General features: G+C 46.0%; 1 protein-coding gene across 2 annotated transcripts in view; it reads left to right on the top strand.

Annotated features, from left to right (window-relative positions):
- The first annotated feature begins 6,452 nt into the window (after positions 1–6,452).
- The window catches only part of LOC138364225 (T-complex protein 1 subunit beta-like), a 49,510-nt gene continuing 37,474 nt past the window's right edge, over positions 6,453–18,488 (top strand). The window contains exons 1-4 of one of the 2 annotated variants that reach the window (XM_069323547.1): positions 6,453–6,576; positions 12,483–12,654; positions 14,743–14,849; positions 15,966–16,166. In XM_069323547.1, coding sequence (XP_069179648.1) covers positions 6,574–6,576; positions 12,483–12,654; positions 14,743–14,849; positions 15,966–16,166 — 483 coding nt within the window. In that variant the 5' untranslated portion in view covers positions 6,453–6,573. The other variant, XM_069323546.1, reaches the window with a different exon arrangement.

The following is an 18,488-nucleotide window of genomic DNA, read 5'->3' on the forward strand; positions in this document are numbered from 1 at the left end:
CACTCCCTGCAATACCTCAAATCTTACCTTACTGACAGGCTCCAGTATGTTTCTGTGAACAATTCAATTTCTCCCACCCTACCCATCAACATTGGTGTTCCTTAGGGCAGCATACTTGGCCCTCTCCTCTTTTTCATCTACATTAATGACCTTCCAAATGCCTCCCAACACCTCAAACCAATTCTATTTGCTGACGACACGACCTTCATTTACTCCAGTCCTGACCCCCTTGCTCTAAATGCCACAGTAAATACTGAGCTAAATAAAGTCCATCTTTGGCTAACTCCCAACAAACTCACCCTTAACATTGACAAAACTTTCTATATTCTGTTTGGCAATAAATCCTCTAATCAAATAAATCTCAAAATAAACAATACCCAAATTTGTAACAAATTAGATGGCAAATTCCTTGGCATTCTCATTGACCACAAGCTGAATTTCCAGGGACACATTCTAAATATATCAAAAAAAGCTTCAAAAACTGTTGGCATTCTTTCAAAGATCAGATATTATGTACCCCGCCCTGCACTAGTGACGGTCTATTACTCCCTCATCTATCCATATCTCAACTATGGTATTTGTGCTTGGGGTTCTACTACCCAAAATCATTTACGTCCTCTAATTACTTAACACAAAGCTGCTATTAGGACAATATCCAACTCTGGCCCCAGACATCACTCGGTACCCCTACTCAAATCTCTGAATATGTTAGACATTAAGTCACTGCTCATTCTCTCATGTGTATTATACATATATAAAACGCTGAACTGTAATGCCAGTCCTGACCTCAAAAGCTTCATAGAAGGTTGTAACAGAACCCATGAGCACCACACCAGAAATAAATACAATTTTGATATTCCTAGAGTACGACTTAATCAAACTAGAAATGCTCTACAAATCAAGGGACCCAGAATGTGGAATGACCTTCCCGACCATGTTAAAGACTGTACCTCTCTCAACCAGTTTAAGATAAAAACGAAGCTATACCTAATAAATTCCCTGTAACCTACCTTACCCTTCTATTGTCAACCCATGTCTGGTTTTTTTTAAATGACGCTGTTTGTCGACCGAATTGTATTTGTGCTGCTTTTTCAGCCATGTTCCCCCCTTTTTTATCTCTTTTTTTATTTGTTCTCAACACATTTTATTCTTTATGCTCAATTAGTATTAAGCTTTAGTCATTTAAGTTTTTCCTGCCCGAAACGCTTTGCGTAATAGTGGCTTTAGGCATTGTATGTACTAGCTCTATCTATAAGTCCACCACTCTTTGTAAAATCTCTTGTATGTATGTACCTTACATAAATAAAAATTTGATTTGATTTTGATTTTGATTTGATTTCTGTCCCGCCAGAGATTCGAACCCGGAATTTTCGATTATGCGTCGAAAACTAACCCAACTGTGCTACGGGGACCTTCTATATTAAATATTTTGTATTTATTTCATTTTGTTTTTAAGAGTTGTTGCACAGCCTAGATTTATACTAGATTTATTCCTCCAAGGAGTGCCGGACCAACCGGGCTGTGGTGGGTATGTGGGCCTGCGGGCCGCTCCAAGTAACAGCCTGGTGGACCAAACTCTCGAGCCTGGCCTCGGGCCGGGCTTGGGGAGTAGAAGAACTCCCAGAACCCCATCAACCAGGTATCAACCAGGTAACAGCCACTAGCACACAGCCTATCGGGCAGGTCCGCAATCCTAATTTTCCCCGGAAAACGACTAGCCAAATCATTTGAAATCAAATCAAATCAAATCACCTTGTCCGAAACGCTGTGCGTATTAGTGGCTTTAGGCATAGTATGTACTAGCTCTATCTATAGATTCAGCATTATGTTTGTAACTCATCTTCTATGGATGTACTTTTACCTGAATAAACATTTGAATTTAACAACGAGTGGCACTGTATCCTGTACTCCCCACTCCCCCAATATATGTGCCTATACCATACAACTATACCATTATAATCACTGCCATCATCTTATATCATGGTTGTTATATTGAACGCAAATTTTACTACAATGTACCTAGAAATAATCCTCAAAATATGCTACAATGTACCTGTTGATAACCCTCAAATTTTACTACAATGTACCTGTTGATAATCCTCAAAATATGCTACAATGTACCTGTTGATAATCCTCAAAATATGCTACAATGTACCTGTTGATAATCCTCAAAATATGCTACAATGTACCTGTTGATAATCCTCAAATTTTGCTACAAATTACCTACTTCAAGTTATCTGTTAGATTAAGGACCTGCCCAAAACGCTATACGTGTTAAAGGCTTTACACATATAGAAAATCATCAATACTTTGTACTGTCATAAACCCAATGTACCTTCTTGCATATAAATAAATAAATAAAGGTACCCCATTCACTGCTGGGTGAACAGAGGCTACAGTTAAGAATTGGCGCCTAATCAATCCTCCCCGGCCAGGATACGAACTCAGGCCAAAGTGCTCGCGAAGCGCCAGGTGAGTGCTTGACCACTGCACCGCGAGCACCAAACAAATGAATATGGTGGTGGTAAAAGGCGACGCGTGAGTGTATACGGCTGTCCCACAAGGCTCCCCGGACTTGATTAATATTTTTATTTATATATATATATATATATATATATATTTTTTTTTGAGATATATACAAGAGTTGTTACATTCTTGTACAGCCACTAGTACGCGTAGCGTTTCGGGCAAGTCCTTAATCCTATGGTCCCTGGAATACGATCCCCTGCCGCGAAGAATTGTTTTTTCATCCAAGTACACATTTTACTGTTGCGTTAAACAGAGGCTACAGTTAAGGAATTGCGCCCAGTAAATCCTCCCCGGCCAGGATACGAACCCATGACATAGCGCTCGCGGAACGCCAGGCGAGTGACTTACCACTACACCACGGAGACTGCATATAATAGAAGGTACATTGGGTTTGTGGGAGTACATAATATTCTAACTTATAAATATAAGTAGGTTCATTGAAGCAAAATTTGAGGACTATTAATAGGTACATTATAGTAAAATTTGCGTTTAACATAACCATGATAAAAAGATGATAGCAGTGATTACAGTAAAGTTGTATGGTTTAGGCAGATATATTGTGGGAGAGCGTAGCTCAAGATATAGTGCGTGTTTGAAGCACTAGGTAGGAGTCTATAAGGATGAAATTAGGTACTTTTGGTTTTATTTTTTAATTAGGCATAGGATGGACAGCTTTTTAATTCGTAAGGGAGTGAGTTCCATAGACTAGGTTCCTTTATTTCCATTGTGTTTGCACATAATTAGTTTGACTCTGGGGATATCAAAGAAATATTTATTTCTGGTGTGGTGATCATGGGTTCTGTTACATCTGTCAAGGATCAGTTTCAGATCAGCATTTTCATCTAGGAACAAAGTTGTGTACGTGTAAATAGCACAAGACATTATGTGGAGTGATGCCATTCATTTATATATTTAATACCCCCCCTTGATATGGCATTCATACCCAAACAGCTCAGCTTGGGTTGATGATATTGGTCCTCCCAGTCTCCAATATGCCTGTTCGCTGTCCGTGCAAAGAGCAGCGGCGCCAGCACTCTCATATTTGTGTCCACCGATCCGTCTGTGAAGATGTGGGTGGCTCCTGCTACTGCAATGATGCTCATTTGCTTTTCTATGATGCGCTTTAGGATTGTTGGATCATAGGCAGCCTTTTTTATTGGGAGACTTTCTATTACTATTCTGAAGGTAGGCTCCTCCCACGGGGGGGATAGGTGTAGCTTGGGTGTGGATGATCACCTCCAATATCAAGAATCATGCTTTTTATTTGTAGTTTCTTTTAGGACTTCTCCTACTCCGGCAGCCCAGGAGTTTCCGTTGTTTTGGCAAAGTCCAACCACCAAGGCCTGTGGTACTGGGACTGGATCGAGGGAAACAATTATCTTACTGATAATCGTAGCTGTTCCTTGTGATATTCTTTTTTGAAAAGAGGGCAAACCCGTTTCCAGTCTTGGAGTTCCAAGTCTCGGCCACATGGGGGCTCCCAGGGCAGCTCTCATAGCACTGTTTTGTGCTACCTCAAGTTTTTTCCACTGTTGTTGTGATAGGCTTGTGAGGGCAGGTGCGGCATAGTCCATCACTGATCTGACTGCCCGTACATAGTATGTGCGAAGGACTTGCAGATTGGCTCCTCCAGAGAGGGAGGTTAGCTACCTGAGGATTGCCGTCCGGGCAGCAGTTCTCTCTGGTAAGTAACCTTAGCATTCAAATTCATGTGTGTGTCCAGGATTATTTCTAGATACTGATAGGTGTCCAACCATTCAATTGGTTGACCCTGTACTGTGAGTTGGATGTTGGGCTTCACTATCTTTATGGGCATGGCTTTTGCCTCTGTGGGGTTGAGTTTGATCCCAATCTGTTTTGCCTCTTTACTGATGCAGTCTAAGCATTTGGGTGCAAGGCGCGCCGCATCCCTTCCTTTTATGATGATGACAAAGTCGTCCGCGTAGTTTAGCAGCCTGCAGTGATGTGGGAGTTTCAACCTCATTATTCTTTCCATTAAACAGTTGAAGAGAAGAGGGCTGAGAATACCTCCTTGCAGAGTACCATTTTCATGTCTTTTGTACTCAGAGACTGTGCCATGAAGTTTTACTCTTGTTTCTCTGTTTATGAGACAGTTTTTGGTCCAGGAGAGCAGGTTGCCTCTGACCTCTTTGTCGAAAAGGCAGCAGAGAATAGCTGGGGCGCTAGCCAGTTCAAAGGCTTTCTCGAGGTCCAGGAATATCAGCATTCCTGGTCTGTCATTCAAGTGGGCTAACAGAGTTGTAATACATTCCACTGTGCCAGCCCCTCTTCTATAGGCATACATGTCCTGGTACAGTTTAGACATTTTTCACTCCAGTCTGTTGAGTGCCACCCTGTCAGCCATCTTGGCTGCACAGCTTTGGAGAGAGATGGGTCTGGGATTAGCTGGATCTTTGGGTTTTGGGATCGGCACTATGTCCGGCCTATTCCAAGAACCTGATGCCTCTATTCACTTTGCAGTAAATAGGTACCCCACAAGGATAGTACGTACAATGAAATCACATTAGCCTGATGTATCGATGACACAATTAGTAGGAGCCACAAGGAGGATTCGAACAGTTAGCTAGGCAACTTTTGTGGGTTCTACCCTGGTAAAGGTGAGACCTAGTGGGGACCTGGATATACGCCTATGTGCAGGCTCGCTGTCCCTGCGCGGCCATTATAGGTCATCCTACACCCCAACCACTGGGGCAGGCAACCCGTGGGGCAGGACGGTAGAGCGACGGTCTCGCTGCATGCAGGTCGGCGTTCAATCCCCGATCGTCTAAATGGTTGGGCACCATTCCTTTCCCCTCTGGTCCCGTCCCAAATCCTTATCCTGATGATTGATTGATGAAGATTAAGCCAGCCAAAAGGTGGCACGGGCATGAATAGCCCGTAAGTGGTGACCCTTTTGAGCCATTACCAGTATCAAGAGCTGATACTGGAGATCTGTGGAGGTGCGACTGCACCCTGCGTGACGGGAGATGTCTCCCGTGTCCTTATCCTGATTGATGAAGATTAAGCCACCCAAGAGGTGGCACGGGCATGAATAGCCCGTAAGTGGTGGCCCTTTTGAGCCATTTCAAGTATCAAAAGATGATACTGGAGATCTGTGGAGGTGCGACTGCACCCTGCGTGACGGGAGATGTCTCCCGTGTCCTTATCCTGATCCCTTCCCAGTGTTATATAGTCTTAATGACTTGGCGCTCTCTCCTAATAGTTTCCTTCCCCTTTACCATGATACCTTATACGACTGGCCTACTTATGCTTCATATTAGAGTTTGCTAATTTGTTTATTATGAAGGAAGAGTTACACTGTTATAGTGTTATGTGTGCTAGTGGCTTTGTGAAAATATAAGTTAATCATAAAATCTTTAATAGGAAAATTGTACTTCCAGTCTACAATATACAGGAATTCTAAATCCCTCAGGTCAGCAGTCCCCGTGGCATAGAGGTAATACACTCGACCGGCGCTTCGCGTGCGCTTTGGCCTGGGTTCGATTGACCGGGCGCCAATCCTTAACTGTTTTCACCCAGCCGTCAATGGGTACCTGGTTGTTAAACGATTTGAAGGGTCGTATTAGGGAAAAAATTAGGATGAAGGACCTACCCGAAACGCTACACGTGCTAGTGGCTTAACAAGAATGTAAGGACGCATGTATATACATTCAGTATAATAAAAAAAATAAAAGTGGATGACTCAGGCGGCCTCACACCAAGAACCAGTTAACTCTCATCTCTTTAGCCTTTGCTCTCTTAGTAAACTAATAAGTATTGACAACTGCCTTCGAAGAAAAACATAAATATATCAATTAGAATATTTATTAAATAATTAGTATATGCTGTAAACAAATTTTTTTCTTTGTTTGTATCAATAAAGCCGATGTTTTATATAGTAAAAGGACGTCGCTGGAGCCTAGAAGAACGCCTCCGCGGGCGGATCATTCCACATTGGGAACCTTCTTGAAGATTCCAGACATTATTTAAGTGTCTAGTTTGTCAGCTTATTTGACCAGCACGTGTCGTCAACACCAACTCATAATGGTAATTATAAATTTACAACTCGTAATCCTCCTCGGCCTGCCATGGTGGACATAGTGGACGATTATTTTTGTTTCAAGGGAAATGTTTTGGCGTTTGTTGTGAGCGAGGCAGCGAGGCGACGACACCCGGCCACATATTACTCCCGGCACCATGGTAGGCCGCTCTCTACCCCTCTCTTGCTCTCTCTGGTCCTCATTTGTTGTGTCTAGGTGGTGCCTGAGGGAGGGAAGTGGTGGAATATGGCGGAGGGTCGGTGTAAAGTGAAGGTGTTGGGGCAGGCTGCATGGTGGCCGAGGGCGTGGGTGTGCTCCCTCACGCGGGGCTCCTCGGGGCTCCTTAAGGCCCCTCGGGGCTCCTTAAGGCTCCTCGGGGCTCTAGTTACTACTACACCACCCCCGTAGCTCCAGTATGCTCCTACAATGTCTCCCGGCTTGGTGCCACATTTTGTTAAGTCCTTGTAGCACCTCCCGGGCCGGCGTGGACCCCATACCAGGGACACGCCTGCCTCCCGGGCCGGCGTGGACCCCATACCAGGGACACGCCTGCCTCCCAGGCCGGTGTGGACCCCATACCAGGGACACGCCTGCCTCCCGGGCCGGTGTGGACCCCATACCAGGGACACGCCTGCCTCCCGGGCCGGTGTGGACCCCATACCAGGGACACGCCTGCCTCCCGGGCCGGCGTGGACCCCATACCAGGGACACGCCTGCCTCCCGGGCCGGTGTGGACCCCATACCAGGGACACGCCTGCCTCCCGGGCCGGTGTGGACCCCATACCAGGGACACGCCTGCCTCCCGGGCCGGTGTGGACCCCATACCAGGGACACGCCTGCCTCCCGGGCCGGCGTGGACCCCATACCAGGGACACGCCTGCCTCCCGGGCCGGCGTGGACCCCATACCAGGGACACGCCTGCCTCCCGGGCCGGTGTGGACCTTATACCAGGGACACGCCTGCCTCCCGGGCCGGTGTGGACCCCATACCAGGGACACGCCTGCCTCCCGGGCCGGTGTGGACCCCATACCAGGGACACGCCTGCCTCCCGGGCCGGTGTGGACCTTATACCAGGGACACGCCTGCCTCCCGGGCCGGCGTGGACCCCATACCAGGGACACGCCTGCCTCCCGGGCCGGCGTGGACCCCATACCAGGGACACGCCTGCCTCCCGGGCCGGTGTGGACCTTATACCAGGGACACGCCTGCCTCCCGGGCCGGTGTGGACCCCATACCAGGGACACGCCTGCCTCCCGGGCCGGCGTGGACCCCATACCAGGGACACGCCTGCCTCCCGGGCCGGTGTGGACCTTATACCAGGGACACGCCTGCCTCCCGGGCCGGTGTGGACCCCATACCAGGGACACGCCTGCCTCCCGGGCCGGCGTGGACCCCATACCAGGGACACGCCTGCCTCCCGGGCCGGCGTGGACCTTATACCAGGGACACGCCTGCCTCCCGGGCCGGCGTGGACCTTATACCAGGGACACGCCTGCCTCCCGGGCCGGTGTGGACCTTATACCAGGGACACGCCTGCCTCCCGGGCCGGTGTGGACCCCATACCAGGGACACGCCTGCCTCCCGGGCCGGCGTGGACCTTATACCAGGGACACGCCTGCCTCCCGGGCCGGTGTGGACCTTATACCAGGGACACGCCTGCCTCCCGGGCCGGCGTGGACCCCATACCAGGGACACGCCTGCCTCCCGGGCCGGCGTGGACCCCATACCAGGGACACGCCTGCCTCCCGGGCCGGCGTGGACCCCATACCAGGGACACGCCTGCCTCCCGGGCCGGCGTGGACCCCATACCAGGGACACGCCTGCCTCCCGGGCCGGCGTGGACCCCATACCAGGGACACGCCTGCCTCCCGGGCCGGCGTGGACCCCATACCAGGGACACGCCTGCCTCCCAGGCCGGTGTGGACCCCATACCAGGGACACGCCTGCCTCCCGGGCCGGTGTGGACCCCATACCAGGGACACGCCTGCCTCCCGGGCCGGTGTGGACCCCATACCAGGGACACGCCTGCCTCCCGGGCCGGCGTGGACCCCATACCAGGGACACGCCTGCCTCCCGGGCCGGCGTGGACCCCATACCAGGGACACGCCTGCCTCCCGGGCCGGCGTGGACCCCTTACCAGGGACACGCCTGCCTCCCGGGCCGGCGTGGACCCCTTACCAGGGACACGCCTGCCTCCCGGGCCGGCGTGGACCCCTTACCAGGGACACGCCTGCCTCCCGGGCCGGCGTGGACCCCTTACCAGGGACACGCCTGCCTCCCGGGCCGGCGTGGACCCCTTACCAGGGACACGCCTGCCTCCCGGGCCGGCGTGGACCCCTTACCAGGGACACGCCTGCCTCCCGGGCCGGCGTGGACCCCATACCAGGGACACGCCTGCCTCCCGGGCCGGCGTGGACCCCTTACCAGGGACACGCCTGCCTCCCGGGCCGGCGTGGACCCCTTACCAGGGACACGCCTGCCTCCCGGGCCGGCGTGGACCCCTTACCAGGGACACGCCTGCCTCCCGGGCCGGCGTGGACCCCATACCAGGGACACGCCTGCCTCCCGGGCCGGCGTGGACCCCTTACCAGGGACACGCCTGCCTCGCACAATGTCTCGCTTGCCTCCTAACACTTTTAAAAACCACTTATCGTACTTGTAAATAATAAAAGGAACTAAAAAACACGCATACGGTGTAAGCTGTAGTATTGCAAACCATCCCAAGATTGAAGCCTATTATGTCTGTGGCCACAGCTACTTGTTATATCTGTACTGTATGTAACTTGCTTGAGGGCTTGGTGGGGGTCACTACACACCTGCCTTTTGTATTTCTGTAATTGCTGGGACCAACCCACTATTGTTGAGTGTGGCAGTGTGGGTGGTGTCTGTGTTCCTTTGCCCAGTTGGGTCTGGCCAGGAACTGGGCGAGTAATGAGCGTTCGTAGGTTTCCGAGTTCCAACATGTTTATAACTTCTTTAGCCCTGTTGTATGGTAGGGTAGGAATGTGTGGCTTTAGCCCTGTTGTATGGTAGGAATGTGTGGCTTTAGCCCTGTTGTATGGTAGGAATGTGTGGCTTTAGCCCTGTTGTATGGTAGGAATGTGTGGCTTTAGCCCTGTTGTATGGTAGGAATGTGTGGCTTTAGCCCTGTTGTATGGTAGGAATGTGTGGCTTTAGCCCTGTTGTATGGTAGGAATGTGTGGCTTTAGCCCTGTTGTATGGTAGGAATGTGTGGCTTTAGCCCTGTTGTATGGTAGGAATGTGTGGCTTTAGCCCTGTTGTATGGTAGGAATGTGTGGCTTTAGCCCTGTTGTATGGTAGGAATGTGTGGCTTTAGCCCTGTTGTATGGTAGGAATGTGTGGCTTTAGCCCTGTTGTATGGTAGGAATGTGTGGCTTTAGCCCTGTTGTATGGTAGGAATGTGTGGCTTTAGCCCTGTTGTATGGTAGGAATGTGTGGCTTTAGCCCTGTTGTATGGTAGGAATGTGTGGCTTTAGCCCTGTTGTATGGTAGGAATGTGTGGCTTTAGCCCTGTTGTATGGTAGGAATGTGTGGCTTTAGCCCTGTTGTATGGTAGGAATGTGTGGCTTTAGCCCTGTTGTATGGTAGGAATGTGTGGCTTTAGCCCTGTTGTATGGTAGGAATGTGTGGCTTTAGCCCTGTTGTATGGTAGGAATGTGTGGCTTTAGCCCTGTTGTATGGCAGGAATGTGTGGCTTTAGCCCTGTTGTATGGCAGGAATGTGTGGCTTTAGCCCTGTTGTATGGCAGGAATGTGTGGCTTTAGCCCTGTTGTATGGCAGGAATGTGTGGCTTTAGCCCTGTTGTATGGCAGGAATGTGTGGCTTTAGCCCTGTTGTATGGCAGGAATGTGTGGCTTTAGCCCTGTTGTATGGCAGGAATGTGTGGCTTTAGCCCTGTTGTATGGCAGGAATGTGTGGCTTTAGCCCTGTTGTATGGCAGGAATGTGTGGCTTTAGCCCTGTTGTATGGCAGGAATGTGTGGCTTTAGCCCTGTTGTATGGCAGGAATGTGTGGCTTTAGCCCTGTTGTATGGCAGGAATGTGTGGCTTTAGCCCTGTTGTATGGTAGGAATGTGTGGCTTTAGCCCTGTTGTATGGTAGGAATGTGTGGCTTTAGCCCTGTTGTATGGTAGGAATGTGTGGCTTTAGCCCTGTTGTATGGTAGGAATGTGTGGCTTTAGCCCTGTTGTATGGTAGGAATGTGTGGCTTTAGCCCTGTTGTATGGTAGGAATGTGTGGCTTTAGCCCTGTTGTATGGTAGGAATGTGTGGCTTTAGCCCTGTTGTATGGTAGGAATGTGTGGCTTTAGCCCTGTTGTATGGTAGGAATGTGTGGCTTTAGCCCTGTTGTATGGTAGGAATGTGTGGCTTTAGCCCTGTTGTATGGTAGGAATGTGTGGCTTTAGCCCTGTTGTATGGTAGGAATGTGTGGCTTTAGCCCTGTTGTATGGTAGGAATGTGTGGCTTTAGCCCTGTTGTATGGTAGGAATGTGTGGCTTTAGCCCTGTTGTATGGTAGGAATGTGTGACTTTAGCCCTGTACTCACCTAATTGTGCTTGCGGGGGTTGAGCTTTGGCTCTTTGGTCCCGCCTCTCAACTGTCAATCAACTGGTGTACAGATTCCTGAGCCTACTGGGCTCTATCATATCTACATTTGAAACTGTGTATGGAGTCAGCCTCCACCACATCACTGCCTAGTGCATTCCATTTATTAACTACTGACACTCTGACCCCATACCAGGGACACGCCTGCCTCCCGGGCCGGTGTGGACCCCATACCAGGGACACGCCTGCCTCGCACAATGTCTCTACCTGTTGTATGGTAGGAATGTGTGACTTTAGCCCTGTTGTATGGTAGGAATGTGTGAAGTAGTTTGAGGTAATTATCAGGAAAGAACTTAAGCCCACAAATTTCTACTCTGTACCAGCATTTAAATGAAGTGATTTTTTCATTGCTTTGTGCATATTACTTAAAATAAATGTTATTTTATTTAGGTTTTGTTTGGTCAGAACTGGTTTGTCTAAAAGAGTAGTTTTGACATAGGTCAAACTTTTCTCATGTCTGAAACCACACGTGCTTGGCCAGTTTGGCTGTAGCACTTGGAATGGATACGAGGACAGAGTGAAGTATTGTGCTCAACCACTCGCACCACAAACACTTTGGCTCTATCACCGACCTGTAAGCAGCAACACCAACTCCATACTGACCAGTCCAAGTAGATGGGGCCATTTTTGTTCCTGGTGTGTGTGTTATGAAGGCATTAAAAAATAATGGAAAATTTCCTGCAGATTGCCCCAGAATGCAGTGGCAAAAAGCTAAAAGAAAATTAGCTATGTTTTCTCCAGGGGCTGGGGACCTGGTTTTGCTAAATCATTTTGGGCAACAATAGTTAAAAAATACCAAGTTTTGGGTGTACAGTAATGGAGTTTCATTTGCAATGGATGGACTCTGGACCACACCGCCATTGAAGTGTGATCCCACTGCAGTACTGTATACCTAATTTGGAAGACTTGGAAGGTACTTAACTCGTGCAGTGTGCACCTGTTATTGCAAATTTTATGGTGCAGTTAAGGACGTACAGTATTTTTGTTGTTTATATAAATGTTCAGCTAATTTTAATGTCAATGTTTCCAAACTCAACCATTTTCATTTTAAATAACAAAGATTGATGAAAACATGAAAATGTGGTTTAATTAAATCAAAACTGCACAACCCTGAGAGTGCCTTAAGGGGCTATGGGCAGTTAAGGGAGCTGAAGCGGTTTCTAGTATAATTTTGAACACTACTGATGGTTTGGAATGATATTGGTATAATTTTTAGAACCTAAAGAATTAGCGTCAAATTGTGACACATTAAAATGTAATGTAATCGTAATTCTTGTTTTTTTTTTCAGGCTTTGGCACTTAATCCTGTTCAGATTATGAGAGCGGAGGCTGAGGAGGAACGTTCTGAGACGGCTCGCCTCTCCTCCTTCATTGGTGCTATTGCTGTTGGGGACTTGGTTCGCTCAACTCTGGGGCCGAGAGGCATGGACAAAATTCTTGTTGCAATTGGAAGAAGTGAAGGTATAAAAAATTTGTTATACAGATATTAAAAATGTTTATGTACGTTTGCAGATTCCGTATGTTCATGAGTAAACAGGTCTGAACGCAATACAAATTCACAGACACAACAAGAAATCATAGGAATATTTAATTAAATAGTTTTCAAGTACATAGATAGAGAAAAGTTAAAAATGTTCACCATATTTTGTTATTCATTTTCAGTTTTGTTATGGCTCTGGTATCTAAATCTGGTATCTCACAGTATAAATTAGCAAAAGTTAAATAATATTTAAAAGTGATTTAAAGAACTAAACATAATTTATAAAAATAAGGGTTTGATACCTGCTTGATGGGGTTCTGGGGGGGGGGGGGGGTTCTACTCTCCAAGCCCGGCCCGAGGCCAGGCTTGACTTGTGAGAGCTTGGTCCACCAGGCTGTTGCTTGAAGCGGCCCGCAGGCACACGTATCCACCACATCCTGGTTGGTCTGGCACTTCTTGAAGAAAACTATCAAGTTTTCTCTCGAAGATGTCCACGGTTGTTCTGGCAGGTTGTCATTAGGGAATATAAGTTTTGGACAAGTGCAAACTGGATAACTAGAATACGATAAACATGTATATTGTAAGTGCATGTGCGAAATTACAGAAGTTTTGAAGCTAGGATTGAAAGGTCCCAGTTGTGAACTACAGGAAGATGATGGTATACAGAAAACTCGTATACTGTATTTAGTCATTTTACTGCTGGGTGTAAACTCTAGGTGGTGTGTGGGGAATTTTCCTGCAGTTGTTTATCTAAATTTAGATTTACAATGATTAAGTGGACTGTCGTCCGTCTGTCACCAGCGCCATGTGCTAACTCTCGTTCCTGGTGTGCGGCGTTTTACCTCCTCCCTCACAGCTGATAGTTACGGCACCTCTTTTCTGTGTAAATTTACATACGAGAGGAGGCAAGTGCTAATATATGAGTGATTTTATTATCCTCAATTGAACAGTTTTATACTATTTCTGATGTTTTACCGCAAAGAATTAAGTAATTTAGGAAGTGTTATATTAAGATAGATTTCCCAGTATGAGCATTCCTCTTCCTCCATGAAACACTTATTCACGGTGGTTTGAAATTTTACTTTAAAGAGAAAATCAAAGAATTCGATCTAGTTATTGATTAAACTCTATCTAAGATGGCAATCACAGCCATCTGAAAGCAGCCATCATTTGAAAGCAGATTGCAGACGGAGTGTTATCAAGTGTTAGGCAAAAGAATAGTCACCATGAACATATGACAGCTGATGCAGCCATCCCTCTGCATGTTCTAGAACTAATAAACTTTCAATTATTAGATTATTAATATGGTTAGTAAAGTTAGCGTCTTGACTCAACGTATTGTACCTTATTGTGTCTAGGGTTAGTATTTGGGGTGTCGGAAATTTCTGACATGGTGTTTGAAACCACTGGAAATCTCTTAAATTATCGTAAAGCTAATAAAGGTGGATCACCACCTGGTTGATACCTGGTTGATGGGGTTCCGGGAGTCCTTCTACTCCCCAAGTCCAGCCAGAGGCCAGGCTTGACTTGAGAGGATGGTCCACTAGGCTGTTGCTTGGAGCGGCCCGCAGGCCCACATACCCACCGCAGCCCGGTTGGTCCGGCACTCCTTGGAGGAAACTATCTAGTTTCCTCTTGAAGGTGTCCACAGTTGTTCCGGCAATATTTCTTATGCTTGCTGGGAGTATGTTGAACAACTGTGGACCTCTGATGTTTATACAGTTCTTTCTAATTGTGCCTATGGCACCCCTGTTCTTCACTGGTTCTGTTCTGCAGTTTCTTCCATATCGTTCACTCCAATACATTGTTATTTTACTGTGCAGATTTGGGACCTGGCTCTCCAGTATTTTCCACTTGTATATTATTTGATCTCTCCTGTCGTCTTTCTAACGAATACATTCGGATACAATAGCTTCTTTTACCACGACATACAATAGCTTCTTTTCTTGTAACTATACAATCATAATCATATAGGTACTTGTAAAGGGGAAGGGGGGGTAGGCTCTTATTTATGAATTAGTGAGTATAGGCGTAAAAGATTTAATGCTAAATAATGAATGGTTCAACAGGTCAGATCGAAGTAACAAATGATGGTGCCACAATCTTGAGGAACATTGGTGTGGATAATCCAGCTGCCAAGATTTTGGTAGATATTAGCAAGACCCAGGATGATGAGGTAAGGCTACATTTATAGGTTATTCCTACATTAATTGTAGAAATGTTCATTAGTACTCTCATAATTTTCTGTCAGTTTGGCAGACTCTTCCTGAATTGAACACTCGTACATCCACCAGACTCGCAAAAGTACAAAGATTGCTCATTCCTTATGTATATAATTCAGTGAATATCGGCAAAAGTCTCCTTCATTATTATCCCACATTTTGTGGTCTAATGACTTTTGCTAACAGTACAAAATAGGTCAGTACCACCGGCACACTTGTAGTTTGTGCCAGCTGAACGAGTGATGGTAGATAGGTGAGAATATGCAATAAAGAACATGTTGAGTTAGGAGAAGGATTTCCTAAGAAGAAGAAAAGGCTTGGAAGATGGACAGACATGGCTGACTGTGAGAAACTAGTAATTGTGAATATTTTCCAGGACATAATAGCTCCTATTTGTATCCTCCTGTACTTAGTCATGTGTATATGCCTAAGCTTCGTTTTAAACAATCCAGCAACCCCCCCCCCCCATGCCAATTATGTTACCCAGCACTTTGTTCTATTAAGCCACAAACCAATTTCCAACAGTTTTTACTCGAATGTTTTCAAATAGACTTGTTTAATTTATAGCTGTTGTCTTCTGTTTTTAACTATATATATAATACTGTGTGGTTGCAGTGCTGTTGTTATTTCCTTAATACATTTGTCCCCTTCATATTTTCTCTCATTACAGAATATAAAATAAGTCTGCCTAAACTCTATAAAGGGAGGTTTCAAATTACTAGGATTAACTTTTAACATCTTAGGGTTCCTTCAAGAGAATTCCTGTTCTGTTGTACAGTGCCTGAAAAATTGTGCCTAACAATGGCAAGATAAGCTGAAGGATAACATTACTTGTTACCAACACCTTTTGATATCAACCCCAGTACACCTCCACTTTTTTTCCTTCATTCTTTTATTAGTCAGTTCTGTAGTTCTTCACTCTTTTTCTCCTCCTCCATGCTCTTCACTACTACTATTTCTTCATTTTCATCTTCTCTTCACTCATTTTTTGGTATCCGTCTTGCTCATTGTTTTCCTACTTCCTCCACCTCTTCCTCCTGTTGATGAGTTGTATGCACGTAATGTTTCAGGTGGGAGATGGTACAACGTCCGTGGTTGTTCTGGCTTCTGAGCTGCTGCGAGAAGCAGAGAGGTTGGTGTCGATGCGCATCCATCCACAGACCATCATAACTGGGTACCGCAAGGCCACAGACGTGGCTCGTGAAGCTCTCACAAACTCTTCTCAGGATAACTCTGCCAATCCAGCCAAGTTCAGAGAAGATTTACTAAAGGTTAGTTGAATTCAAAGAACATAAGAAAAAATTAGCTTTTTGTAGTTGTTTTAAGACTGTATGTTGTTAGTTGAACATGTTCAGACTTAATCACTTTGCTTGATGATCCACAAGTTGGTTTAGGCAGTGTGTACATGTATACATACATACACAAACATTTATACACATGTGCATGTAAATAATCCAGAGAAATGGCAATCCCCGTGGCACAGTGGTAAAACACTTGCCCAGCCCATCGTGAGCGCTTTGGCCTGGTTTCGTATCCTGGCTGGGGAGGATAGACTGGATGCCAATCCTTAACTGTAGTCTCTGTTCACCCAGCAGTGAATGGGTACCTGGTTGGTAAACGATTTGACGGGCTGTATTCCGGGGAAAATTAGGATTTAGGACTTGCCCGAAATGCTGTGCGTACTACGGTTTTGAGGAAAAACTGTGCCAGAAGGAACCAACCTGTAGGCATACATATTAGATATGGTAACAATGAAGACCCAAGATTGCGGTAGTAGTCATTTGTAACCTGTCCTTTATGTGCTACAACATCCCGGGAGGAAGATAAAAGCATGAAAGCTGGTTGAAACTGATGGAAAAGTTGTATATGTAGGCAAGGGAAGTAAGGACCAAGATTGAAATAATTTGGAACTTTATTCATGGCAGTAATGTAGAGACTATCAAGAGGGGTTTGATTGATTGTTGCCGCCGAAGGCGGCTAGTTTATTGTGCACCCCATACTCATCCTGTGAGCGGTAGTGCAAAAGCATTACAGAGGGCACAAAAGGTCTTTATCAGACCTCATCTTAGATTATTACATAAACAATTTCTTCAATCCTTCACACCTTATAGATACAATGTCAGCTAGTTACAGAGAAAGTGCTATTACAAGAGCTACATATTTACAGTAAGTCATCATACATTAATGGTAGGTTAATTATTGCTAATGCATAATAGTTTGGCCAATGGGGATATTAGAGAGTCATAGGGGAGCTTCTGTTTATTATTAGTCCTCACAATACACTACTTGTTTCTGAATCTCATATGTCGTTCATCTACTGGAAGCAAAATGTGGGTACAGTGCAAGGATTTCAGGTAATTTATCCATGGTAATAAGATAGGTTGCCATATCATACAGAGTGAGCTTAGATTTATCTCTAAAAGGCTCAATTTTACAACAATGAAAGATATAGTGTTTGAGTGTGTGTCCCTGCCTATGTCCACACACTTTACACTTAACTTCATCTAGATCCCTATACAAGCTGAACTGCCAGAGATACTTGTAACCAAGTCTTATACGAGCTGTGACAACATCTGTTAGTCTACTGACTTTGTTACTTGCCCCATACACATGTTTTACTTCACACATTTCATTGTGATGAACAATGGACCTGCTAGTTCCAGTTTGCACTGTTCTACTTTCTTCAAATCCAGGAGTTCTCGTCTAATGACACTTTTAAGGGACCTATTTGATAACTCAAGATTACGTTCAATACTGTCTTTATTTACTGCAGCCTTAGCAAGGGTGTCAACTTTGTCATGTTCCTGCATGCCAATGTGAGAAGGAATCCACAACATTTTTATATTTACCCTCTTGCTAAGTATTCTTTTATATCTACGTCTAGCTTCCAAGACAAGCACGTTATTACTTGATTGCAAACTATCTTATGATGGGACTAAAGCTGCTGCATGATAACAAAAACAACGTTGTCAGTTGCACTGTTAGAACACATACGAAATGGAACTAGCGAGTCTAAATGGATTCAAAGAACTGCCACTCGTATTAAAATGATGGGACTGCACGATGTATATACAGATGAAAGAGTACAACACTTCCTTCCACCCTGGCAGATAGTACCTTTTGACATCCTGACCCCTGCATACCCCACCAAGAAACTAATCACAAGCAACCCTCATGCTCAGCTTGCTGCTAAATTAAGCACCATAGAACACATTCACAATATACAAGCTGAAAACAACATTGCACAGACCATATACACTGACGGATCACTCAATACAGCTACAGGGAGGGCAGGAAGTGCTGTTATTGCTCATCAGCCCGATGGCAGCACAATTCAAAGAAATATCCGAATTAGTAACTGGGCGTCCACAATGCAAGCCGAGTTGGTAGCGATACTGGTAGCACTCGAAGTTATTGACAACACTGAAGTAGACAGCTTAATTATTTCTGACTCCCTATCCTCACTACGAGCAATTAAGAGGGGTAAAATGTTAAGAGCAAAACTGGCAGGCATATTAAGAAATATAAAGGGGCCTCGTAGCCTGGTGGATAGCGCGCAGGACTCGTAATTCTGTGGCGCGGGTTCGATTCCC

Source organism: Procambarus clarkii, chromosome 13 (assembly GCF_040958095.1).
Source record: "Procambarus clarkii isolate CNS0578487 chromosome 13, FALCON_Pclarkii_2.0, whole genome shotgun sequence".
Classification (NCBI taxonomy): Eukaryota; Metazoa; Arthropoda; class Malacostraca; order Decapoda; family Cambaridae; genus Procambarus; species Procambarus clarkii.